The sequence below is a fragment of the Leopardus geoffroyi genome, chromosome C2 (genome assembly GCF_018350155.1).
Source record: "Leopardus geoffroyi isolate Oge1 chromosome C2, O.geoffroyi_Oge1_pat1.0, whole genome shotgun sequence".
In the NCBI taxonomy this organism is placed as follows: Eukaryota; Metazoa; Chordata; class Mammalia; order Carnivora; family Felidae; genus Leopardus; species Leopardus geoffroyi.
The window spans coordinates 153932425-153960343 of record NC_059333.1 but is presented as its reverse complement, the minus strand read 5'-3'; the positions used below and the strand labels follow the sequence as shown (position 1 = coordinate 153960343).

Here is a 27919-nt window from a genome sequence, read left to right as displayed (position 1 = left end):
ATAAATAAACATTTAAAAATTTTTGGAAAAAAATTAAATTAAATCAAAACTTAGGATGAAAAGAGATCTTCTGGAGTTGCAATCGTGCTCAGAAGTGTTAGAACATAGAAACAAACCATTTCAGAAAGAGATTTCGCTTTTGCCTGAAATTCTTCTTTCAAGCTAAAAAAGGCAAAACTGGTTAAATTTTAGTACACACATTTTATCAATTTAAATTTATGTACTCATTTCACTTTTACAAAAGAAAAGAAAAATGTATAACCTTAAAAGCATGGAATAAGATTAAATGACCAAATCACAAACATATTAATTGGGGGGGGGGGGGGAAGGAGGTGAGTTTATGGAAAATTAACATTTTCTTGTTTTCCTTTTCTATACTTTGTGAAATTTTTAAAAAGAATACATTGCTTTTTTAATAAGGAAAACATATCAGGAACATCTTTTAGGTCGATTCCTGTATGTATGAAAATGGGGCACCATCTCGGTGCTGAGGGCTGGTAAGATGAGAAACCAGGGCCTCTGAGCCCCAAGTTCCGTCTACGGGGGAAGCCCACACACACACAGAGAAGCTTCTCGTGTCCTCCGAGTGCTGTGCACAACACAACGCAGCTGGCTCCCACTGGAGCCCTGGAGGGAAGGCCTCAGAGGCCTGGAATGGTCCTCATTCTAAGTGAATCAGATAGTACAAAATGAGGAAAATGAGGAAAATGAGGGCTCCGGTCCTGAGGAGAGAAGAGCGACGGCGGCCAGAGCGGTGGGCCTGCCGCCACCTGGTGGTGGCCGTGAGAGGCAGGGAAAGGCAGTTAAGAGTGTCCCTCGCCAAGGTTTCAGTTACACGGTCGACGGTCGACTGCAGTCCAGAAACAGCCGGTGCTCCTGCTCACAAATCGTCAGAAGGTCCGTAGTACCCTAAGGCTCTGTCGCAGTGCCCACCTCAGACTCATGTCGCCTCATCAGGCAGGCATTTTATCGTCGCACATCATCACAAGAAGGGCCAGAAGAGTACAAATAAAGTGTTTTGAGAGAGCGAGAGAGACCACATTCACCTAGATCTTCTTACAGTCTAGATTGTTATAACGGTTCTATTTAATATGAGTTACTGTTTTCAATCTCCTGCTGGGCCCTGATTAAACTCTATCATAGGGATGTATGAATAGGAAAAAACATAGGACATCTGGGGTTCAGTACTGTCCACGGTTGCGGGCGTCCACGGGGAGTCTCGGGACGTGTCCCCTGCAGATGGGGCGGGGGACTGCTGTATGTAACCCTGACTCTAGGACTAAAGCTTTGCTCCTCCAAATGGGCTCTAGCTTCCCCTGGTAGTTTGCAAGAACTGCAAAATCTCAGGTCCTGCCCAGAACCTGCTGAATCAAAATCTGCATTTTAACAGCCTCCCAAATGGCTCCCATTAACATCAGAAGCTCTGGTTTACAGAACAGCAGAAGTCTTCAGGAAGACCCTTTATTTCTCACCTAGGTGCAAAAGCCATCCTCTCCAAAGACGTTGTCGCCATAATCATCAAAACGGGCGCAGAGACACCCAGGATGAGCCGAGGGTGAGAGCTTCTTGTACCCTACTCTGTACATTAGAATATTGTCCGTCCGGGTACGAAAAGCTAGGGTCTTGAAGGCGCTTTACTTGGGACCCCAGATGTAAAAAACAAAACAATTAAGTTCGTGGACTCAGGTCAGGAGCAAGGGTCCCCAACTCTCTAGCAGCACTCTTCCCAAAGATAGTGTGTTTCCATCCAGCCCGTTAATGTGTGAGGATGGGGAAGGATTAAAGTCCATAAAACCCTAATCTTTATGACTGGAGAGTTACCTTTATGCCCATAGCCCTGGGCCCTCCCTCTGCCTGTCTTCTCAACTACTACGCTGGTGAGAAAGACCACGCTGGGGCTGAAGTCTAAAACTACACTGTCCACCACGATGGCCACTAACTTAATTAAGTAGAATTAAAATGCATTAAATAAAATGAAATTTCCAGTTCCTCTGTTGCATGGGTCACACATTTCAAGTGCTCACTAGCCGTATGTGACCAGAGGCTATCACATGAGACAGAGCAGATATAGAACATTTACATCACTACAGAAAATTATATTGCATGGTACTCGTCTACAAAGATTCCCGAACCCCACCTTAGATGTTAGTGCAACTGGCAAAAATCTTAGAAATGAAATTTACGCACACCACTCTACACAGCCGTATTGATGCTCAATGATGTTCAATACAGACATCATATTCCAACGACTTCTACAAGGGTTCCACTGCTCGGAGTCTTTGGGAAATACACTACCAGAAGACTCCAACTCGCTAGCTCGTCCTGACCACTGTCATCCTCCTCTTCTCCGATTTCTATCTATCAGTTTCTTTTGCCTTTTTTGACTCAGGGTTTCCCTGTGGTCTTTCAACACTCTTCTACACGGCAAGAAAAAATTCGTGGTTGACGGTCCGGAAAACTTTAAAGTAATATCCGATAAGCTTACCAACGTAGGCTGTAGGTTTCACGGCATCCACTGTCATCACAAACTACTCAGTGAGACAAATGGCAGGCTTGGAACAAGGCACATTCCTCTTGAATGTGCTTTTCTTCCCATGAGAGTATAATTGAATTCTAACAGGTAAGAAGGGAACTGGCTGCTATTCTACTGAATCTCTTCTCCCAGTTCCAAACCTAAGCCACAAATTTAGTTGGTGAAGGTGGAGAGAGAGGAAAGGAGAACAAGACCCTGTCTCAGAAACTGAGATGCTTTTAGGATTAGCAGATATTCAAAGATTCTAGTCTACAAAACAAAACAAAACAAAACTTGAAAAAATCAAAACTTTAAAAACTAAACAAAAATGAATGACTTAATGCTAACATCTGTAGCCCTAAATATAGCATACATACACACATATACAGTATTCTAAGAATTAGGGTTAGAATTAATTGCAAACACAAAATTAAACATAAGTGAAAAATCTGCAAACAAATCAGCCATTTTCTACCATCAACAGGTGGTCCTTTTTTGTTGTTATTTTAAAGCCTGGAAATTCACTGGCAAAGAAATCTGTTTGGTTAGTGTCAATTTCTCAAACAGTAGAAACCATCCCGAAGCTGAGATTATAGACATAAACCTCTCAGGAAAGAATTCACAATGATTTGTTAATTACGCTACCTTACAGAAGAAATCACAAAACCATTTAACAACGAAACATGAACAAACTGAGGGTGGATGGGGGGTGGGGGGGCAGGTAGGAGAGAGGGGAAAACGGGTGATGGGCATTGAGCAGGGCACTTGTTGGGATGAGCACTGGGTGCTGTATGTAAGCCAATTTGACAATAAATTATATTTAAAAATAATAATAAATAAAAAAAATAAAAACTAAACATGATATGTCACAGCTTTAAAAGATCATTTATGAGAAACAGAGGACTCTGCAAATACACTTCAGTCCCCTCATTCCCACGATCTCATGGAAACAACAGAAGATATTTTAAACAATTACATGAAAATAAAAACATGGGGCAATGAGGGGCACAGGGATATTAAATGAAAAGCAGTTTCTTCCCCAAATAAAACCTTCTGGACCCTGGCAATTGCGATGACCTCGCCTGTCCCACTGCCTTTGGTTCCAACGGGCTTCCTTCACCTTGTCACCTACTTACCCACTCCGGGGGGGGGGGGGGGGGGCAGTGTTTCCAGGGGAAACACATCCAGATAACTTCAGGAAACACACACTAACCATCTATTGAGGATTAGTCAGTCTAGTTCTTCATTCATGCACAAAAACCATCCAAAGATCAGAAGATAATTAAGGAAGAACAATAGCAGGGCACCGGGGGCGGGGCAGCGGGGCTCGGTTGGTTGAGTTTCCGACTTCGACTCAGGTCACAATCTCAGGGGTTCGTGAGTTTGAGCCCCGCGTCGGGCTCTGCACTGACAGCCTGGAGCCCGCTTCGGATTCTGTGTCTCCCTCTCTCTCTGCCCCTCCCCTGTTCGCACACTGTCTTTCTCTCTCAAAAATAAACATTAAAAAAATTTTTGTTATTTAAAAAAAAGGAAGAGCAATAGCACAAAAGACAAATAAGAAAATGAATCTACTAACCGCCAAAGAAACAAATAATTCAGAGAAGAGAGGAGGACATTCTTTTAGGAAAGAAATTCTTGATATTCTTTTTTTTTTTTTAATGCTTATTTGCTTTTAAGAGGGGCAGTGGGGAGGGGGAGAGAGAGAGAGAGAGAGAGAGAAAGAGAGAGAGAGGACCCAAAGCGGGCTCTGCAATGACAGCAGAGAGCCCGACACGAGGCTCGAACTCATGAAGTGCAAGATCATAACCTGAGCCAAAGTCAGATGCTTCACCAACTGAGCCACACAGACGCCCTGAAATTTGCAATATTCTCAAATGCCATTCAAGAACAGGCGCGAATGCGGAACAAGCACGAGCTGCCATAGATAAGAAAGAATCAGAGAACAAGAGTTGCTAGAAATTAAAACTGAGTTTCCAAATTAAAATATGCAAAGGGCGAACTGAGTTATAAAAGAAATGCTGGAGACCAAGTTAAAGATCTGGGAAGAAAAAGCACCTAGAAAACATTTGGGAAAAATAGAGAGACGTGTTATAAATTCAGGAAGCACAGCCATTTAATGGTAGCACCAAAAAGGCATCGGAGGGGAACAAAATGCTAAAAGATAAATTTGCCTGTGCTAAAAAAAGCTAGATTGAAAGGGGCCAACAAGAGCCAAGCGGAAAGAACGAAAAAGGGCCCACGCCTAGAAATATCCCAGGGACATTTCAAAACTTGAAGGACAGAGAAAGTCCTAGAAGGGAAAGTAAACGAGACTGACATCAGATTTCTAATCAGTAGCAAATGGAGGCTAGAAGACAATGACACGGTTTCCCCAAAGTTGGGAGGAACAAGGTTTTACAGAATATTCTATCAATCTAAGACCCCACGCACTGACGGACACACCAGAAACAGCTGCCCTCAAATCGACATGCCACATGTGAAACACACTCCGATTTTAAAGACGTTAAAATGTGGGGGGGAAATTGCAATTTAGAATCGACAAAACACAATACCTATGTTCAAGAAGACACTGCCTATACTCAGCCAATATAAGGACGACATAGAGACATTTTCAAAAAACTCCATGAGTCTACTATCCATGTCTCCCTCCAGGAAAAATACACACATCCACACAACAATGTATACGTTTTGTTAAACCGGGACGCTTAAATAGTATCACAATTAAAGAGCAAAGTTTTCGGGACATTTGGTGATTCTTTTCTACGGCTTCCGCTAGGCTACCAGTTGCAGAACATAATTTACATAATCATTTACATAATCACACTACCATGTAAATACCATTTACTAGAATTCCATTTCTAGAATTCATCTGTGGATGAAGCACAGAAAACTCAGCGGTAAGGAGCAGAATGTAAACGACGCACATAACATTACTAGGCAAAATACAACAATTAGGGCTAACTTGTTGCATTTCGTTGGATACAGCAGCCAGTCAATAGATGCTGTCCCATACCGATAAACCATATGTGTTTAAGAGATACGAATGTATTTTAAACTGTTGGCTGTAGTTGCTTCTGGGGAGTAGGCTTCATTTTTGTTATCTCCTGTTTTGTATGAATTTTTTTTTTTTTCACTGTGTGCATGCATGGAAAAAAAAAGTCACCTATACCGCCCAAAGGCGGACCTAGCAAAGTTACCAGAATGTCACAGACACTCTGTAAGGAAGAGTTGTCTTACTGTATCTTTCCAAACAGGCAAACAAGTTTTCCCAAGTTGAGGGGTCTCACCTCCATCATCATATACTAAGAAAGTATAAAGTGATTTGCATCTAATATCACAGACCCAGTTTTAGCACCCACCCCCCCCCCCCAAAAGTTATTTCACCGGAAGCTGTACCTGATAGGTCCTTGGAACATGTGGCCAGCTTTTCCAAGTGACTGTTGATTTTCTCGATGGCTTTGAAGTTCTTATTCCTCTTCAGGACATCCATGGCAGACCGGGACTGTCGATCCAGCAAGGTGGGGTCTGCCCCAAAGCTCAGGAGCATCTGTACGTCCTCTGTTTGTGCTAGAGCAGGCCAAAACGACAACAGGGGATTGTCGAGGTTCCTTCTATAAGGAGACGTCCCCATGAAGGCTCTTCCTCCCAGTTCCCTGCCCAAGCAGCCTGGGGCAAGGAGACCAAGGTCCCTCTGCTTCTAGAATCTTAACTGCTGGCCTTGGGCAATCCACCCAACTCCCAGAAGCGAGAAGTCCTGTGTGGAGTGGGTAGGACAATAGCTTTGAAGAGGTTCAGAAGTGCTCTCCTCTCTACCTTTCTCCCCTCTCCTTGGCAACACACAAGGAGAGGGGGGATCTGGTTACTAAGCAACAGTTACAGCTGTAAGGATAACAGCAAGCTGTGACTTCAGATTTCTTTATTCCCTAGAGGGGAAACAGAATATTCTTCCAGAAAAAAAAAAGGGGAAAAAAAAAAAAAGCCTGTCTGGGGATAGAAGAAAGTGGCAATTGCTTTCGCATCAGGGTCTTTTTGTTGTCACCGTTTCCACCCTCCCAGTCCCAACCCAATGGCTGCCAGCTCCATTCGCTGCTTTGACATATCTATTTGCCGAGCACCAAGGTGCCTCTGTGTTCACGGATGCAACAGGTTTCCGAATGGAACGGGTGTAGCCCTGGGGGTACAAAGACTTATGTGGGCACAGAGAGTTAAGCAAATCAACGCCTGATCCCCAACTTCCAAGCCCATGTTTTCCTAAAATTCACCACCTTGACAAGGCACCTATCCAGGCATCGTCCTGTTCACGGAGCCCCCTTTTCCCATGTCCCCAGTCACAACTGCCCTTCTCCCATTCACAAAAATGAGACAAAATTACAAAGTCAAACGTCTTACCCATCAAGGATCTCACTGGGGCAAGCAGAATTCTAAGATAGCCCCCAACTGCCCAGCTGCACTGGCACAATCGATCAGCACGCAGTTTGTGGGTTCGAGCCCCGCGTCGGGCTCTGTGCTGACAGCTCAGAGCCTGGAGCCTGCTTCGGGTTCTGGGTCTCCCTCTCTCTCTGCCCCTCCTCCGCTTGTGCTCTGTCTCTCTCTCAAAAATGAATAAATGTAATGGGGCGCCTGGGTGGCTCAGGGAATTAAGCGTCCGACTTCGGCTCAGGTCATGATCTCTCGGTCCGGGAGTTCGAGCCCCGTGTCAGGCTCTGTACTGACAGCTCAGAGCCTGGAGCCTGCTTCGGATTTTGCGTCTCCCTCTCTTTCTGGCCCTCCCCTGTTCATGCCCTGTCTGTCTCTCTCTCTCTCTCAAAAATAAACAAACATCAGGGGTGCCTGGGTGGCTCAGTCGGTTGAGCATCCGACTTCGGCTCAGGTCATGATCTCATGGTCCGGGAGTTCGAGCCCCACATCGGGCTCTGTGCTGACCACTCAGAGCCTGGAGCCTGCTTCGGATTCTATGTCTCCCTCTCTGCCCCTCCCCTGCTTACTCTCTGTCTCTGTCTCTGTCTCTGTCTCTGTCTCTGTCTTGAAAATAAACAAACATTTAAAAAATTTTTAAACGTCAAAATGTGATGAGACTTCGCACAGGTAATCAAGGCCCCAAAGCACTTGACCTGAAGATATGGAGATTATCCTGATCTAACCGCCTGAACTACATAAAGGTCAAAGGTATACAGGTCAGGAAGAGGGTAAAGAATTAAAATACGAGAGGGGTGTGATGCACAAAAGAAATTCTCCCCTGCTGGCTTTGGAGGGGGTGGGGGGGCACATGACAAAGAACGTGTGGGGCCTGTAGAGGCTGACGCAGCCTCTGGCTGCCAGCCAGCAAGGGAACGAGAACCTCAGTCCTACAACCGCAGGGCACTGGCTTCTGCCACCACCGTGTGACCCCGAAAGAGGGCCCGGAATTCCAGATGAGAACAAAGCCCCGTCAGTACCTTGACACCAGCCTCAGGGGACACCGAGTAGAAAACTCAGTCACGTCATATCAGACGACTGTCCTACAGAACTGAGCTGTTTTGAGCCACTACATTTACAGGGATCTGCTACACAGCCTAGAGAACTAACCGCGAATTCATGTACTGCCCCAAGGAGGTGACAATTCCTGGCCCGCAGAGTATCAACAGAAGGGAGAAGCAGGTGACCGCCAGATGACTCTTTTCGAAGGAACTACAGGCTACCCCCCTTACTGTCCTCTGAAATTATTATTTTTCTCTGTAATAATTAGTTACAGAAGATTTTAATAGAGTGCTGTGGCTTTGATGATATCTGGAGTAGCAATTTTGTAATAATTAAATCTAGAAAAGAGACTAACTCTAGAGTTTTAAATCACAGGAAAAGAAATTTTTTTTTTTTTTAATCTAAAGCCATATAAGTATTTTTGTTCCAGAAGATCACTGGATGGCTGATGAGACTTTCAGGCATAGATTATATTAGGGTAAACTTCTCTCTGAAAAGTAAACGAGAGATATGATCCCCCCAAAAAATGAATGAACAGTTTGATATTTTTGGCTACTAAAGAGCTGGTCCATAATTTTTTACACAGATGTTAGAGGACATCAAAATTGCTGTAGCATTTATATTCTAGTATATGCAAATGAAAGAGAGAGAATAGGTGTATTTTAAAATATCTGTGTACACAATTCTGAAAATTACCTTTTCTTACACATTTTTGACTCACAGATAAAAAATTCTAGATGTCAACATGAAAACATGTAAAGTGCATAGGTTTTCAAGTCTTGAAGGAGATAAAGAAGCAAAATTTGAAGACACACTAGGCTTTTTTTTTTTTTACTTGACTAGCACCCGTTACCCTTTTTCCTGATAACAAGAGCCCAGTTTTCCTTTGAGAAGCACCTTTTCCAGCCTACCTGACTTGATGTGAGTGAACACCAGACAGATACACATTCTACCACCATGACATCCTCCACAACGGCCGCAGCCCCGGCGTCGGCCGGGGCCCCAGCTCCGACCCCAACCAACCCCAGCCCCAGCCCCAGATCCAGGGGCAAACGCCTGATCGGGGTCTGGACAATCAGATCATTCCATCCCGGAGCTCTGCCCCAGCCCCAGCTCCGGGGAAAATGCCTCACCAAGAGCTAGCCAATAAGATCATCCCATCCTTCTGGCTCTACTGATTGGTCCATGGAGGGCATGTGACCAACGTCAAGTCACCAAGACTCCTTCCTAGGACTTGAGCTGAAATACGGGAGGTATCCTCTCTGGCTGCGATTGACAAATAGGCACGAGATAAACTTAATATCCGGTGGCTTCACCTGAAAGAGAGCCTGCCTAAGAAGGAAACTAACACAGAAGAAAGCAGAGCTGAGAGGTAGAAAGATTCTTGAAAACACCTTTGGAGTACCTGGACCCAACTCTGGGCTCTTGAGTCACATGAGCCAATAAATCCCCTTTCTTGCCAAAGCCAGTTGGAGCGTCTGCAGCTTATAACCAAGTCCAGTGCAACCACTCCTGGCCTGGCTTGATGTCAGTTGTAGGAGATGACCGTTTCTAGGCTTTGGGTCCTGCTGCTGCCGGGCTCTGGTAATTCCCTGAGACTGTATTCCTGGGCCTCCCAAACCACCTTGATCCAGAGCCAAGAAGACCATGGTAACAACCGCCACCCACCAAAATGCCGACAGAACTGATGATTTCAGAGGCTCGATGATGCTGCAATTATTTTAAATGGTGAATTTGGAATTCAGGCCACATTAAAGTCGCTGGAGAGCTCTTGACTCTCCATGTATCAAAAAAGTATTAAAAGTGGAGATAACTCATACACTGTTGGGGCAACCTTTCTGGGGTTCAAACTAGCAATAGCTTTCAAAAGCCAGATACATACCAATATGCTAACATCCTAAAGTTGCACATATGTTTTTATTTATTCATTATTATTATTCATTATTATATATTCATTATTATTCATTATTCTATTCATAGAATATTTGTAGGAAAAAATCATAAGATATTGGTACCATGGGTTTCTAAGGCTAAAGGACAAAGACTCTCAATACTTTTTGTATCTTTTGAGTTGTGAATGTAATCTATTTAAAATTTAAATAAAATGAGAGTCATCCAAATAAATAAAATGTACAATTCTTTGAACAAACAATCCCTCAACTAGGAGATAATCCTACAGATACATTCTTACCAGTGCACAAAGATGTATGTAGGAAAATATTCTCTGAGCTTTATTTTCGGTAGCAAAATAACTGAAAACCATTTACACACCTATCAGTGAAGTATAGCCATGTCAGAAAAAACTGTGAGCTGTTAAAAAAAAAAAAATGAAATAGCTATGCAGTTACTTTAGGGGAAAATGGCCAAGATTATTGTTCAGGGAAAAAGCAAGTTACTCAATAAAATGTAGAGTATGCCCACATTCATATTTAAAGCAGGAAAATAAAAATTGGATACACACACACACACACACACGCACACGCACACACAGGTACACACATGTATATATCCCGGCAAGACTCACGAAAAAATGCTTGGTAGCTGACTCTGTGAAAGAGAATTTACTTTTGATCACATATCTTTTTTTAAATGTTTGGATTTCTTTTTAACCAAGAGCATGCCTTTCAATTTTCTTTTTTGCTTTAAAATATTTTTTAAATTTTTTTAAATGTTTATTTATTCTTGAAAGAGAGACAGAGTGTGAGTGGGAGAGAGGCAGAGAGACACAGAATCTGAAGCAGGCTCCAGGCTCTGAGCTATCAGCACAGAGTGCGGTGCAGGGCTCGAACTCACGAGCCGTGAGATCATGACCTGAGCCGAAGTCGGCCGCCCAACCGACTGAGCCACCCATGTGCCCATTAAAATATTTTTTGATTGAACATACCATAAAATTCATCCTTTTTAAAGTGTACAATTTAGTGGGTTTCTGTGTATTTATGAAGTTGTGTAACCATCACCACTACCCAGTTCCAAAACATTTCATCCCCCCAAAAAGAAACCTTATATGCATTAGCAGTCACTCCATATTTCCCCTGTCCCACCCCCAGGGGCAACGTGGAATCTGATTCTGTCTCTAGGGATTTCCTTATTCCGGACATTTCATATAAATGCGATCGTGCAGTATGTGGTCTTTTGTGTCTGGTTTCTTTTACTCAGCATAATGTTTCTTTTTTTTTTTAATGTTTATTTATTTCTGAGACAGAGAGAGACAGAGCATGAGAGGGGGAGGGGCAGAGAGAGAGGGAGACAGAATCTGAAACAGGCTCCAGGCTCTGAGCTGTCAGCCCAGAGCCCGACGCGGGGCTCAAACTCAGCATAATGTTTCAAGGTTCATCCATGTTGTAGCATGTATCAATATTTCCTGCTTTTTTTTTTTTTTAATTTTTTTTTCAACGTTTTTTATTTATTTTTGGGACAGAGAGAGACAGAGCATGAACGGGGGAGGGGCAGAGAGAGAGGGAGACACAGAATCGGAAACAGGCTCCAGGCTCTGAGCCATCAGCCCAGAGCCCGACGCGGGGCTCGAACTCACGGACCGCGAGATCGTGACCTGGCTGAAGTCGGACGCCCAACCGACTGCGCCACCCAGGCGCCCCTATTTCCTGCTTTTTTATGGCTGAATAATATTGCCCTGTATGGATGTACTGCCTTTTTTTGTCCATTCAGCAATTGATGGAGATTTGGGTTGCCTGCACTATTTTGGCTCTTATCCCATAAGGCTGCTATAAACCTTCACGGGCAAGTTTTTGTTGGAATACGTTTTCATTTCCATGAGGCATATACCTAGGGGTAACATTGCCAGATCATATGGTGATGTGAATACTGCCAGACTTTTCTGCAAAGGAGGTGCGCCATTTCTTATTCCCAATTTTTCCACATCCTCGTCAATAAGTTCCTGTCATCTTTTTGTATCTCAGCCATCTTGGTGTGAAGTGTACTTTTAATTTTTAAACCAGTTTTGGAAAGGTGATTCAAAGAAGCCTCTATCAACAGGCAAAGAGACTAGTAGACCAGGAAAGTTCAGAATCAGTGGCATCTCAAATCCCTGAGGTCTTGCACACTTTAAAAATAAATGATGCCAGGGGCGCCTGGGTGGCGCAGTCGGTTAAGCGTCCAACTTCAGCCAGGTCACGATCTCGCGGTCCGTGAGTTCGAGCCCCGCGTCGGGCTCTGGGCTGATGGCTCAGAGCCTGGAGCCTGTTTCCGATTCTGTGTCTCCCTCTCTCTCTGCCCCTCCCCCGTTCATGCTCTGTCTCTCTCTGTCCCAAAAATAAATAAACGTTGAAAAAAAAAAATTAAAAAAATAAAAAAAAATAAATAAATGATGCTGAAAACTAAATAAAATAAATAAATAATGCTGAGACAAATAAGTGGACATCTGGAAAATGGTAAAACTAGATCTCTGCATGAAACTTCAATGGACCAAGGATCTAAATGTCAAAAAGGAAACCAGGCACCTGGCTGGCTCAGTCAGTTAAGCATCTGAGTCTTGATTTCAGCTCAGGTCATGATTTCGTGGTCGTGGGATTGAGCCTCGCGTTGTGCTCCATGCTAAGAGTGTGGATTCTCTCTCCCTCTCATTCTGACCTGCCCCCACTCATGCTCTCTCTCTCAAATAAATAGAAAAAAAAAAAACTTAAAAAAAAAAAATAAAGAGACCATACAGGTACTAGAAAAAAACAGAAGTCTTTAACTTTGATGCAGGTAAAGATTTTCTAACTCTGACACCAAATACAGAAGCAAGAAATCAATAGATCAATAAATTTGACTACATAAAAAGAATCAAATTTGCATGACAAAAAAGAAGGCAGAAGACAACTGAAAAACTGGGAGAAAAAAATTCATAACTTATACCATAGACAAAGAGCTAATGAACAAAGAATTCTTAAAAATTGAGGGCAAAAGACCAAAAACTCTATGGAAAAAGGGGAAACAGACATGAACATGTAACTCACCAAAAAAAAAAAAGTATGTGTGTGTATATATGTGTGTGTATATGTGTGTGTGTGTGTGTGTGTGTGTGTGTGTGTGTGTATAAATGGTTCTCAAATGTATTTTTCAACATCCAAAGTCATACATAATTAGAAGGTAAACAACCTTGAGATACCAATTTTTACCTCTCAGACCAGAAGAAATTTAGAAATCCGACAAAAAATTCTGTTGGTGAATCTGTGGGGAAAGATGCATACATGGCAGGTAGTTGTGCAAATTGACACAGTCCTTCCAGATGGAAATCTGACGATATCTAACAGAACTAAATATGCACTTACGATATGGGGTGACCTGCAGGACATAACTGTTAATGGAAAAAAAAAAGCCAGGTGCCAAACAATATCTGTAGAAGGGGACCCTCCATGTAAAAAAGGAGATGTAAGAAAATACACGTGTATCTGCCCATCACTGCAAAGGGAATCCAGAGAAAATAGGCCTGATATAAAAGAAACTGATCGCTTACAGGGAGCGGATGGGAGAGGGGCAGAAAGAAGGGGGGAATTGGGAACTGAGGGTGTCAAGAGAGGAGGAGGAAATGACCCTTCTCTGAGTATATCTTTTTGTAAAGTTCAGACTCCTAGAACCATAATAATGTTTCACATATGTGCCTTTCACATACCAAAACGTAAACAAAACCAATCAGGACATGAGAAGAACCCTAAAATGAAATGCAAACACTGAAAAAATAATCCTCAGGGTACTACAAATGAGCAGCATACCTACAGTGAATAAGGTGGGGAGGAAAAGAACTTACTATCTTCACTGGATGCCGTAAAGTTGAAGACAAAAAGAACTGAACACAGACGAACATAAAATGAACATAAACATAAATCTAGTTAGTGGATGTGTTTCTCAAAGAGGCATGGGATAGCAGGTCTGAAACTCATAAAAGTGAGCACATAAGTAAATATATTGTAGAAGAGAGAGGTCACAAATTTTAAAAGGCTAAATGACCATGGTGTTGGTCTGCAATCAGAGGTATGATAGGGCTCGTCAAAGGAACACAGAAGCCAATCTGAAGGAAAGAGTGCCTCATGGCCACAGCTGGAACAACTTGGGCAACAAAATAAATAATGATAGTATTAGATTTTATCCCATAGAATAAATATCCATGAGTCCATATTAAAATACACATACATACATATATCGAAGGGATAGCTCTTCATTGCAACACAATCCCAAGTAATGTAGAAGAAAAGAAGAAAATTAAAAATCAACATTAACCAAAGGTCACAGTAATAGTTGATGCTGATAAGATCCACCAATGGATACTAAAATTAGTGTGCAAAAGTTTAAAGGGAAACAGTATTTGCATAGATGGTATTTGGAGAGTTCACATTATCTCCTACAAGGTATTTAACAACTATGAAAGGAAAGACGGTAACTTCACAATGGAGAAGTCCCACAGATCACAACTTAACCAGCCAATCAAGGCTAACGTCACAGGGCATATTGCCATCACGAACTCCTGGATATAATGCTGAGAAGAACACAAAATTATTTCTGTAGAATTCTTACCAAAAATGCTTGACTTTATTCCAATGATGAGAAAGCATCAAACAAACTGAAACTGATAGACCATCTACAAAACGACTGACCAGTACTCCTCAAAAGGGTCAAGGTAACAGAAGCCCAAGGAACTGTCAAAGACTGGAGGATACTAGGGAGCCCCGACAAGGAAGTGAGGTACAGGTCTCCGAACGGAAAAAGGTCATTCATGAAAACAGGGGTGAAATTCGCATGAGGTCTGTGTATGTTGATAGCATTCTGTCAAAATTCACTTCTTGATTTTGATAATCAAACTCTGACACGTAACATGCTAAGATTAAGGGAAGCTGGGGGAAGGTATACAGAAACTCTCTGAACTATTTTTGCCTCTTTTCTGTATGTCTAAAATTAGTTGAAATTGAAGATTTTTATAAAAAAAAAAAAGCTTCTTTGATGAAAAAAGAGAAGCATCCTGCAAGAGTAGTGAAGCCTCATTTGGCAATGCCCGGGGGACAGCCCATGTTTACACCTGCAAGGAGAAAGGAGCGTCTCTTTACTTCACGTGCTTATTCTCCCATGTTGCAGAAAGTCCGGAAGGTTTCTGCCTTTGTAAGAAACAGTATAAAGTTGTGCCGTTCCATATGGCAGCCGTGAGGCACAGATGGCTACTGAGCACTTGAGATGTGGCTAGTCTGCACTGAGATGTGAGCGATCATATGCTGGATAGATGGGCTAAATAACATACATTGGATAGGCTAAATATACTGGCTTATATATATGTAGGCTATATATATTGGCTAACTACATAGGCTAAATATATATAAACATATATTGGATGGGCTAAATAACATCTATTGGATAGACTAAGTAACTGGCCTATATATATATATAGGCTATATATATTGGCTAAATACATAGGCTAAATATATATAAACATATATTGGATGGGCTAAGTAACATCTATTGGATAACGCACATCGGATAGATGGGTTAAATAACATACATGACGAAAATTAGTTTCACTTATTTTGCCTTTACTTTTTCATATGACGACCAGAAAATTTAAAATTATATGTGGCTCTCATTACGCTTGTACTGGACAGTCCTTGTATAAGCCCCAGGAAAGGAAATGCTTGCCAAGTTATCAATGCAGAGAGTTGGCACCCGAGGCGCTCCATGCGTGTAAAACACCCCACACTGCGCAAACCACCTGGATTTCAGGAGACTTGGAGCTGCGTTTCTTTGCAAACTACAAAGTCCTGTCTGGAAATACTTTTGGGTGGGGGGGAGCATTTTCAGAGGAGGGATGTGTAAGGAGAGCACAGTGATTGGAGACACAGACGTTAACCATAAATTACCAGGGTCATTATCATTAGCTGGAACCAGATCACCCTAGTCCACAAGGGCCAGTAGTCGAACGTCTAGAAATGCTACAAGATGGTTGATCAACATAGCCATTTAAACTTACGATAAATAGGTTACGTTAAAAACAAAACTCGGGGCACCAAGTCTTGCTGTATTTACACCAAAAAAATTGGCAAACACCACAATTCAGGGCTTTCCCTTCTGAAGAACCCACTTGTCACACATTTGCCAGGATACCATTGCCTTTAAGAAGGTACTAAAATAGGCAGCGATCCTACATGGCGGAGAAGTAGGGGGATCCGAAGTTCCCTCGTCTCTCGAACACAGCAGTGTTGAGTCCAAAGGACTTTGAACTGCAAGACCCCGGGCAGCAAAGTGACAGAGATGCCTCCAGGGACCTACCAGGACAGACTGGTGGGCCATAGGTGCGTGACTGCAAACTGGGAGAGATACAATGGGCGGCAGAGGAACAGAGGGGAGGGATCCCCTTCTGCAGAGAGACAAAGAGAAGAGAAAGGGAGGCTGGGGAAGCGTAGGACTGTATCTGGACAAGAGAAGAAGGTAGTAAAATACACAGGACACCAAAAAAGACGATAACCAGTGCCGGCAAGGATTTAGAAAAATTAGAACTTTTGTGCGTTACTGGTGGGAAGTATAAAATGGTGTAGCCACTTTGGAAAACAGTCTGGCAGTTCCTGAAGGGATTCAACATGGTTACCGTATGATCTGGCAATAGCACTGCTAGGTATCTACCGAAGAAAAATGGAAATATATTCCAACACAAAAACACATACACAAAAGTTCATAGCAGCATTATTCTTAATAGCCGAAGGGTGGAGACAAGACACGGGCCCATCCACTGATGAATGGGCAAATAAGATGTGGTTTACCTACACAATGGGATATTACTTGGCAATAATAAGGAATGAAGTCCTGATACATGCTACAAGGTGAACGTCGAGAGCATGCTCAGTGACAGAAGCCAGTCACGAGACTGTATGATTCCGTTTGTATGAGATGTCCAGAAGGGGGAAGTCCACGGGCACAGAAAGCAGGTTAGTGGTTGCTCAGGGCTGGAGAGGTAGGGAGAAATGGGAAATGACTGCTGATGGATCCGCGGTTTCTTTTGGAGACGATGAGAATGTTTTATAACTGATCGTGGTGATGGTTGCATAACACTGTGAATGTGCTAAAAACAGGGAATCGGACCCCTGAAACAGGTGAATTATATGGCATCTGAATTATATTTCGATAAAGCTCCAAACAGTATCTGTAGCACACCCTTTCTCCGTTTCCCCAGATGTGGGTTCCTGGGACGCAGTTCCGTGGGGATGACATTAGAGAAACAATCCTCGCTGGGCTTCCCTGGGACACGTTGAGGAAAAAAGACTACAAGTGCCCGGGACGTCCCCAACCAGAGCCCTCCAGGCTGCGTCTAGTCCACAGGCATGTCTAATTTTGAGCAGACATTTTATAATCTTGAGTTGTCTTATTTTTTAAAAATCCATCTTTCCAGGGGGCACCTGGGTGGCTCAGTTGGTTGAGCGTCCGACTTCGGCTCAGGTCATGATCTCACTGTTCATGGGTTCGAGCCCCGCATTGGGCTCTGTGCTGACAGCTCAGAGCCTGGAGCCTGTTTCGGATTCTGTGTGTGCGTCTCTCTCTACCCCGCCCTCCCTCACTCGTGCTCTGTCTCTCTCTGTCTCAAAAATAAATAAACATTAAAAAAGTACATTAAAAAAAAAAAAGAACCAACTTCATCCTTGCATGCACCAGCCTCACTCTTCCTCGTGGCCTGTCCGGCCTTGGCAGGTATGGAGGATGCAATCCCCGCGTTCGATTCTAAGTGGCCAGAAAGCAGGACCACTTCTGTGGCCTGGCTCGTTAGCGTAGATTTGGCATAAAATAAAGCGCTTATAGTAACTGTGTGATGAGGGAAGGAGCAGGGCAGCCAGAAGCCCATATCCCGGAGACATTCAACCCCACAGAAGCTATCGAAGCCCAAAGAGCATGGGGACCCCAGCCAATCTTCCTTCCCTTGACCCGCATCTCTCCTGCATATAGCCTGCCCTCCCAGTCATGCTTAGGTCGACATAAGGTTTAGCCCTCTTGAGCCCGTCCCAGGAGGACAAGGGTAAAAACGTGTGGTCAGGCTCTCTAATGCCTGAGGTCATCCAGCCCACAGCACCCCCTGCAGCCTGGTGTCGCCACTTACATTTGATGAGGTATCCTGGGTAGTGAGCCGCGGCAACGACGTGGAGAACAGTGCAACCATCCTTGTCCTTCTGGTTGATGCGGCCTCTCCACTCGGGCTTGTGGTCCATCAACCACCTGAAAAGATGGTTTTCCTCTGAAGGGAATTAAAAGGAGTTCCTGATGTTATTTTGCACACACAGAAAATCAATCTGAAAGCACATCAACACGTACCGTCCTGAGGGAGCCAAATGGGGACTCCGACACATGTGTGCCACTCACCACGAGAAGGGGAGACACAGAGTTTGTAAACTAAAAGGATGAGTTCTAACTTCAGCCAGATTTCCGAGCAGCAGAGCCCGAGACCAGGGTTCTTGTACGTGTGAGTTGTTGACGGGGAGCTCAGGAGAAAGAGCGTGAGGGACGCAGGGCGGGGCAGGCGAAGGAGGCGAGCAGAGATGTGGTCTCCCCCGAGTCGGCCTCAGCCTGACCCCACAGGGAGCTCTGCAGTGTGAGCTGCACCACGGTGTTGACCCACGAGGAGGCAGGGGCTAACCTTTGTGTCAGTCAGTCAAGAGCTCCAGAGCACCTCTAGGGAGGGGGTGTGGTGGGGGGGGGGGAGCACCTCCAGAGAATGGGGGGCTGATTGGCCAAGAGCAGCTCTCTGGCCAAGGAGGCAGCTGTGGAACAGCAGGTGGGGATGGGGGCACTAGTCGTAAAGAGGCTCCAGGCAGGGCAACAGTGCCCGTGTCAGAAAGCAGGTCAGTATCCGAAAAGGTTACCCTATTCAATACTGTTAATAAGACTGTTAATCAAGACTGGTAATATTTTTTAATGTTTATTTATTTCGAGAGAGAGTGCATGTGCGTGAGCGCACATGCAAGCAGGGGAGGGGCAGAAAGAGAAGGAGAGAATCTCAAGCAGGCTCCGCGCTCAGCTGGGCGCCCGGTGCGGGGCTTGATCCCATGACTGTGAGATCATAACCTGAGCTGAAGTCAAGAGTCGGACGCTCAACTGACTGAGCCACCCAGGAGCCCCGATAGGACATAGAGTTAAAAGTTATTTTCCTAAGTTCCTTCCTTGGAGCTCCTGGGATCAAGGAAAGCCACACACTTCTGCCAACTCTTTGAACACGGTTTGTCACCACATCAGAGTTTTCCTCTGAGAAACAAATCAGGGATAACCTTGAACACTTGATCGTATTGACACGTGCCTGTACCCATGGGAGCTAACGTAAAGAGCAGACACAGCGGGGAATCATGACTTTCACAACCAGAGGCACACTTCTCTGGGTTCCAGATTCCTAGTTTAAAACTGGGAGGATTGGGGGCGCCCGGTTGGCTCCATCAGTCGAGCGTCTGACGTTTGATTTCAGCTCAGGTCGTGATCCCACGGTCGTGGGATCGAGCCCAGAACTGGACTCCACACGGAGCGTGGAACCTGCTCAAGATTCTCTCTCTCTCCCACTCTGCCCTTCAAAAATCAAAAAGAAAAATTAAAAAAACTGGGAGGATTGGACCAAATTGCTTTTAGTCAGACTTTACTTTTAAATGTTTAGGGCGCCTGGGTGGCGCAGTCGGTTAAGCGTCCGACTTCAGCCAGGTCACGATCTCGCGGTCCGTGAGTTCGAGCCCCGCGTCGGGCTCTGGGCTGATGGCTCAGAGCCTGGAGCCTGCTTCCGATTCTGTATCTCCCTCTCTCTCTGCCCCTCCCCCGTTCATGCTCTGTCTCTCTCTGTCCCAAAAATAAATAAAACGTTGAAAAAAAAAAAATTTAAATGTTTGACCCACAGTCCCTGCGTAAGAATAAAACATTTCATGGACTCCACAGTCCATGAAATGGAAATCTGGTTAAAGGAAAGTGGGGGCCCAGGTCTTGAAGGCCCTGCCCACCCCCCTCACTCCAGCCTAGAAGAGGAAGACTGTCTGGACAATTCTCTTGCCTCTTCTGGCTCTAAAACAGTACGGGTAAATGTCTAACTCTGGTGCCGTACATGCTTGGAAAAGAAAAACAAGCTTTTATCTTGTGTGTGCGTGCGTGGGTGCGTGTGTGTGTGAATAATAAAATTTAAATATTTTCAAACTGAACTCCTATAGCCAAGTGGTGGAGACTTAAAAAAAAAAAAAAGAATTCTATGAAAATCGGAGTCCTTTAAAAGAACCACAGCAGGCACTATCAACAACAGCCAGTGTTGAAGAGTGTTGAAGCAGTCGACTCTCCAGCTGGAGAGAAAATGAACCCGAACAAGGGACCACACGTGCCTTCCGCGGCTCGGGGAGCTCCGCCCAGCAAAGGCTGTCTGTCCCAAGGTCCCTCCTCGGGTCTCAGTGCCCCTGTGCTGCCAGGATCTGTCTAGGAACACAGAATCCTTTCAGCTTGGGCCCCTGTAGCTACTAGGTCCCGGGCGAAATAAAAACAAGGCTGTTTGGGGAGCCCGGGTGGCTCAGTCAGTTGAGCGTTTGACTTCGGCTCAGGTCATGATCTCACGGCTCGTGAGTTCGGGCCCCGCATCGGACTCTGTACTCACAGGCTGGAGCTTGCTTGGGATTCTCTCTCTCCCTCTCTCTGTCTCTCCCTCTGCCCCTCTCCCCCCGCTCGCACCCTCTCTCTCTGTAAAATAAAAAAATAAAACGTTTTAAAACCAAAACCAAAACCAAACAATGCTATCTCCCAGCTGCCTTTATTCATCTGAATAATCAAACCATTTGAATATTCAAATGGTTTGAACATTCCACCTTCGAGTGGCTAAATTCTGGCTAAATTCTGGTGGCTAAATTCAAGCGGCTAAATTCAGCAGAGCTCGGAGCTCAGAGCCGGGAGGGCGGCTTGGGTGGGGTGAACCAGAAGAACACTCACTTGCTTGGATACAGAGCCGCATGAGGGCATGAAGAGGGTATGGTCCTATCGTCTCAATACTCGCACCAATGGAGACGAGCCACTGCACTAGCTTGGGCACTTGTTCCATATTCTCGTAAAGCCCAATGAAGACATATTTCTGGGGGGGAAGAAAAACACAAAGGAAGAATCATGGAAGTCACTACATCAATATTAAACGTCAAACCCCTTCGCTCATAAAATTTGGGATCAGCAAAATCTAGATTCGCTGTGGCCCACGCCTGAGATCATTATAAACAACCAATATGCAGTGAGGCAGCTGAAGTCCCCTTATACAAGCAGAGGTCCCAAATATAAGCCCCAAGTGGCCTGACTTAAAACCGTATGTTTCAAGAAGCCACCTCACCTCAAAGAGACTCTTCAGTGATAACTCTGGGACATGGATATTTCGGGGTAGCCGGTCCTTTCTCGCTGACAGAAGTAGGAACGACTGGTGAGAAGGGAGAAAGAGAAAAACCTGGAATAATAATGCTCTCCACGTAGGGTATTGGAACAAACGTTACCTTCGGGGTGAAAACAAACAAGCAAAAACCAAAACAAAATACCCTCCAGCCCTATCTCTCTCTCTCTCTCTCTCTTTTTTTTAAATGTTTATTTATTTTTTTTTTTTTAATTTTTTTTTTTTTCAACGTTTATTTATTTTTGGGACAGAGAGAGACAGAGCATGAACGGGGGAGGGTCAGAGAGAGAGGGAGACACAGAATCGGAAACAGGCTCCAGGCTTTGAGCCGTCAGCACAGAGCCCGACGCGGGGCTCGAACTCACGGACCGCGAGATCGTGACCTGGCTGAAGTCGGATGCTTAACCGACTGCGCCACCCAGGCGCCCCTGTTTATTTGTTTTTGAGAGAGAGACAGAGCGAGCACAAGCCGGGGGAGGGGCAGAGAGAGATGGGGACGGAGGATATGAAGCGCGCTCTGTGATGACAGCAGACAGCCTGATGCGAGGCTCGAACCGACAAACTGTGAGATCATGCCCTGAGCTGAAGTCAGATGCTTAACCAGCTGAGCCACCCAGGCGCCCCAACCCCGTCACTCTTTTTAAGTTACGTGCCAAGCTTTACAGCCTGAGCCATGATAATCGAAGTCCTTCCGTCCGGCCGATGTCCTGCTCCTGCTGACAGCTAAGCTCTCTCCACATTTCCTCGAAGCCTGCTGCAGACGGGAGCAGCTGACGTTAAGCAGCATTGCCGAGGGCAGAGTGGGTAAAAAAGTGATTCTCTGCAAAATTCTTAAAGCCGAGCAAGCAGAGGAATCCCATCCTTTACAAGCACCTCATCCCAATTAATTCTGTAGCACACGGGTGTTTCATAAGCCCCAAGTGTTTGGGGTCCATTAGACCCCGGCGAGCAGAGTGTGCTGGAAAGGTCCCTATCAGCGAGCGACAGCCGGCTGCACATCTCTCCTCAATTCCACACCCGGTAGCCCTGTTCGTGGCTTCAGGTTGGCCATGGCTGGAGTACTGATGCTACAAAAATTGACAAACACTACAAATCAGGCCTTTTTCTCGCAGAGAGCCAGTTGTTGAACCACTGACCCAAACTAGAGTCGATGAAGAAACTGAATCCCTCAGAAAGGTTAAGCAATTTGTCCTAGGTCACACAGAGAGGTCCCTCCTGAGATCATCCCGGTCTGCCAACAGGTCTGAGGGCTCCAGGTTCTGGTATGGCCGTGACTGGGGCCCAGGCTCCGCATCAGTCTCCCTCGTGTATGCCCAGTGGACATGGGGACCACAGCGACTAAGCCTATGGCCACGTCTTGTTTGCAGATTCCTCCAGCCTGCTGCCCTCTCTTTACTGCTCACCCTGAACACACAGGCCCCAATCTCAGATGACACACTCAGGGTTCTAACAATCCTGATTGCTGACCCGGCTGCTTTTTTTTTTTTTTTTTTTTTTTTTTTTTGGTCTCTGTTTCCAATATGTGAAAATGACCTGGGCCCCACTGCTGGAGTATTGGACCAAGTGCACCTGCCCCTTGGGCTGCCTTCTTGGGCCTTCCCTTCCCTACCTACCTGCTTTCTCAAGACCTTGGAATATGGGACTGAGTTTCAGGGAACTCGTGGCTGGATTTTAGGGGATGTCCCATGAACCCCCTGAAACTATAGCCATAACTGTGTGTGTATAAAAAGAGAACCCCAGGGGCGCCTGGGTGGCGCAGTCGGCTAAGCGTCCGACTTCAGCCAGGTCACGATCTCGCGGTCCATGAGTTCGAGCCCCGCATCAGGCTCTGGGCTGATGGCTCAGAGCCTGGAGCCTGTTTCCGATTCTGTGTCTCCCTCTCTCTCTGCCCCTTCCCCGTTCATGCTCTGTCTCTCTCTGTCCCAAAAATAAATAAACGTTGAAAAAAAAAAAAATTTAAAAAAAAAAAGAGAACCCCATAGATTTCATTAGATTTCCGGTGGAATCCATGAGCTTTCTAAAAATTGAAGAATTCTGCCTTCTAAAGTCATTCGCCCTGCCTGGCTCTAGAGTCCTTACGGCTTGCCCTGGCTTTTAGTGACTTTTCCGGACTGCCAGGCTTTAGAAAGCCCAGCAGGCCCTTCCTGACCTAACTCCCATCCTCGGCCGGCTCTTTTCACGAGCACGGAGAGGCCACCATCAATGACAACTATGCACCGGGCACGTAGCACAGCCAGCTACCATGAAGCTCCATTAGCTCAGTGCCTGGCACATCGTAAGCCCCTGACAAGCATTAGCTAATATTATTATTAGGCGTTCTTGCTCCGGTATTTCTAAACTTCACCAAAGCCCCGAGGGAGTAAGTTTATAGCCTGAAACTTACAAATGCGGAAACGAGGCCCAGAGGGGAAATAATTGGTCCAAAACAGAAAGTGGAAGATGATGATTCAAGGAGGCATCTGTGTCACACCAAAGCCCGGGCTGTGGGTGCACTGGGCACCGGGAATCCCTTCCACGGATTCCCCGCCTCGGGCCGGCTCCCGCAACCTCACTGCTACCTGCGGGCAGCGGTCCCTTAAGCCTACACAGACGCGCAGGGGGCAGCACAGGCAGGTCTCCTGAGCCCACACTAGCAAATGCAATATAGAAGAGATTGCATGAGGGCGCCTGGGTGGCTCGGTTGCTTAAGTGTCTGATTCTTGATTCTGGCCCAGGTCATGAGCTCACGGTTTGTGAGTTCGAGCCCCACATCGGGAGGGAGTCATAGCGTGCAGTCTGTGTGCGATTCTCTCTCTCCCTCCTTTGCTGCCCTTCCCCTGCTCGCGTGCTCTCCCTCTCTCTCTCTCTCAAAATGAATAAGTAAACATTAAAAAAAGATTATATGAAGATGAACATTCCAAAATTTATTTTCCTCATTCCATATTACCATTGGCATCTGGACTTTACACTCCTGGGATGACCATGGAGACATAGGGCAAGGAGAGAGGGTGATACACGTTAGCTAATATTATTATAGGTGTTCTGAATACGTTTCCTATCTTAAAAAAAAAACTGGCTAATTAATATACCTCAGTGACTTTCCATTTTTAATGATGTGTCAGTTAAAAAGTTATTTTGGCATCAAGACAAACAAATACTAAATTACAATCCCCCTCCCCAGTGCCAGCAGAAAAGAATCTGTTTGATCAAGAATGTGCTTTTCCCACAAGAGAGTCATCTCCTTTTACTTACGTGCCATAATCCTTTCTTTGCCAACTTTTCTATTACAGATTGCCACACTTCTGTTGAGAATCCAGTAGTAAAAATATGATCGAAACAGGGCAAGAAACTTTGCAAAACAATGGGGTCGCCTGAAAGAAAGTTCCATAGTTTAGAAATTTTAACCCAGGCAGAGTCTAGAACATTTGGGAAAAGGTCCTCCATTTAGGAGCACACATAAACACATGGTAAATTAAAGATATCAGAACGAGAGGCATTCTCGGGCACCAGGGTGGCTCGGTCAGTTGAGCCTCCGACTCTTGACTTAGGCTCAAGTCATGATCTCATGGTTTGTGGGTTAGAGCCCCACTCTGACAGTGAAGAGCCTACCTGGGATTCTCTCTCCCCCTCTCTCTCTGCCCCTCCCCTGCTCACACATACACACACACACACACTCTCTCTCCCTCTCTCTCTCTCTCTCAAAATAAATAAACTTTTTAAAAAAGAAAAAAGAAAGAGAGGCACTTTCAAAGTAAAAGTCCTATATAATTGACTGAGGCAGCAATCATTTTAAATTCACCTATAAACTCAATGCCCCAAGGGTTAAGCGGTATAATGTGAGCTAATACTCACTTAGCTCTTCTATATGTGAAGCCCAGTGATATGTGCTAATATTTAATCCCTCAAACATACCGACAAGGCACTGCCTATTATCTCCACTTAGAGAGGAAGAAATAGAAGCTCAAAAAAGTTAAAAAAAAAACAACTCACTTCCCTTAAGAAAGATGTGACATCAGGGCGCCTGGGTGGCGCAGTCGGTTAAGCGTCCGACTTCAGCCAGGTCACGATCTCGCGGTCCGTGAGTTTGAGCCCCGCGTCGGGCTCTGGGCTGATGGCTCAGAGCCTGGAGCCTGTTTCCGATTCTGTGTCTCCCTCTCTCTCTGCCCCTCCCCCGTTCATGCTCTGTCTCTCTCTGTCCCAAAAATAAATAAACGTTGAAAAAAAAATTTTTTTAATAAAAAAAAAAAAGAAAGATGTGACATCATATGAGGCATGTTAAGATACAAAACAGATGAACATAAGGGAAGGGAAGCAAAACTAATATAACAGGGAGGGGGACAAAACATAAGCGACTCTTCAATATGGAGAACAAACAGAGGGTTGCTGGAGGGGTGGTGGGAGGGGGAATGGGCTCAATGTGTCAGGGGCATTAAGGAATATACTCCCGAAATCATTGTTGCACTAGATGCTAACTAACTTGGATGTAAATTAAAAAAATAAAGAAATTATAACAAAAAAGAAGAAGAAAGAAAGAAAGATGTGACAAATATTATCCTCACCCAACCAATGAGAAACGGAGACAAACGAGGCCAGGCTTCATGGCATATCACGCAACCAGTTAACGACAAAAACAGAGATGGGAACCCAGATCCACAAACTCTCTTATTCAACACACATTCTTCTAACCTAGTGGCCCAATGCATCTCATGATCCTCCAAAAGCCACATTTCTCAAACCCATGGGTGAGATCATCCAAGGGGACGAGGCGGGTGCCAGAATAGCATGGCACCTCTTCCAGGATTATCAATTTCCACAGATAGGTAACTGTCAAAATAAATAGATGTTGCACAAAGGATACAAAATTTCCATAAGCATATTTTTCAAATTTAAAAATCGGGCCGTGGGCATCCATTCACCCTCCCAACAGGAGTCGTTTGGTATAAAAGTCTGGAATGAGTTGCCCTACGGAGTCCTACGACGTGCCGCTCTCAGGATGGGAGCAGAATGGAAACTGTCCAGATTTCTTAGGGGAGCAGTCGCCAAGAACGAACGGTGACTTTACAAAGATGCAGAAAAGACACGAGGGATCGAAGGGGAATGGCCAAGCCATCAGGTTCAGAGGAACGGGACACAGGCTCCGTCACGGCAGTGAAAGGGTGCCTGGAAAGCTGTGACCATCAGCACTCCTCTGGGCATCTTCCATTTCTCTGCTGGGGGGACGTGGCTGTGTCTACCTCCAACCACCCCCCACTCACTGCCTGATGCGGCTCTCACCCCCCATCTGTGCCAAACTTGCCAAAATCTGTGGCATGCTGGCCACAGACCACACAAGTTGCTTTCCCACACTCCCAGTGGGAACAGGTGGCTCTGTCACAGTTGAATTTATTTCCCCGCCTCTGAAAGCCAAAGACCATTTGCCCACAGTTCTAACATGTGCCATGTTTCACATCCTAACATCTCTAGAATCGGGACGTGTGTGACGATTGAGTTTGTCTCTTAGTGGCAAAGCATTTGTTTCAGTGGCACATCTTAAATGGGTACAATCTTAAATGTGATCAAACACAATATTTGAAAACAATGGGCTGGTCATTGGCAGAACTTTTAGACTGCGCCAAGATAAACACAGAAAGAGTTCCTTGGTCACTGGCAGGGAGTACATTACATTGTGTTACGGCTTTCTGTCTTTGTCTAATCCAGGCCACTGACAAAGCCGGCTCACGGGCCAGGTCATTAGAGTAATAACTCAAGACAGTGACGCAGAAAGCCCCCGTGCGTCACTGACCATAGCGGCCGAGACGCCGGGCACCGCGGCAGCTTCCGCGGGACCCTCCATCAGCCCTTCCAGGCTATTCAGACAGAGAACAAAAATATTGCCTCCACGTATGGGATAAATCCATGCAAAAATCATAGGAAAGAGCACAACTCACGTAAAACGAGTAGTATGAATAGGGAAAGATCTCTCAGTAGCAACACAGAAAACTGAAGTCTGAAACAAGAGTGGCGGAGCTCTAAGTGATTTCTGCAAAACGATTTCGGTGTTTTTACAAGAACCTGAGCCACCCCAACTTCCAAAATGCTTTCTAACGTGAAAATCAGTTTCATTCAAACTGCATATATCAGCCACAAAGAAACCCCCTGGAATTATCTCTCCAGGAGCCATTCAAATAAAATAACAAGGACATGGAAAGAAAGAAAGAAAGAAAGAAAGAAAGAAAGAAAGAAAGAAAGAAAGTAGGGAGGGAGGGAGGGAGGGAGGAAGGGAAAAGGGAGGAAGAAAGGAAGGAAAGAAGGAAGGAAGGAAGGGAGGAAGGGAGGGAGGGAGGAAGGAAGGAAGGAAGGAAGGAAAGAAGGAGGAAGGGAGGGAGGAAGGAAGGAGGAGGGAGGGAGGAAGGAAGGAAGGAAGGAAGGAAGGAAGGAAGGAAGGGGAAGGAAGGAAGAAAGGCAGATTTCCCGCGGTTACAACTTACTGCCCATAGTGGTAAAGACTCCCACGAGGAAATCAGCAATCTGGATCTGGTCCGGGCTGCCCTGGAGAAGTCGCAGACCCTCGAAAAACATTCGAGCAGCTTCGTAAGGCTGAAGCAACCTCAGCAAGGAGTAACCAGCCCGGTAGTATCCCTGGGACAGAAGAAAAGCAA

General features: G+C 45.2%; 1 protein-coding gene across 1 annotated transcript in view; it reads right to left on the bottom strand.

Annotated features, from left to right (window-relative positions):
- Positions 1-27919, bottom strand: part of TRANK1 (tetratricopeptide repeat and ankyrin repeat containing 1) — a 100529-nt gene that overhangs the window by 46843 nt on the left and 25767 nt on the right. Inside the window, exons 4-9 of the mRNA XM_045436633.1 lie at positions 27749-27899; positions 24534-24652; positions 21249-21332; positions 20864-21002; positions 18030-18164; positions 5909-6079 (exon numbers count right to left, since the gene is read on the bottom strand). Coding sequence (XP_045292589.1) covers positions 5909-6079; positions 18030-18164; positions 20864-21002; positions 21249-21332; positions 24534-24652; positions 27749-27899 — 799 coding nt within the window. The remainder of the gene's footprint in view (positions 1-5908; positions 6080-18029; positions 18165-20863; positions 21003-21248; positions 21333-24533; positions 24653-27748; positions 27900-27919) is intronic.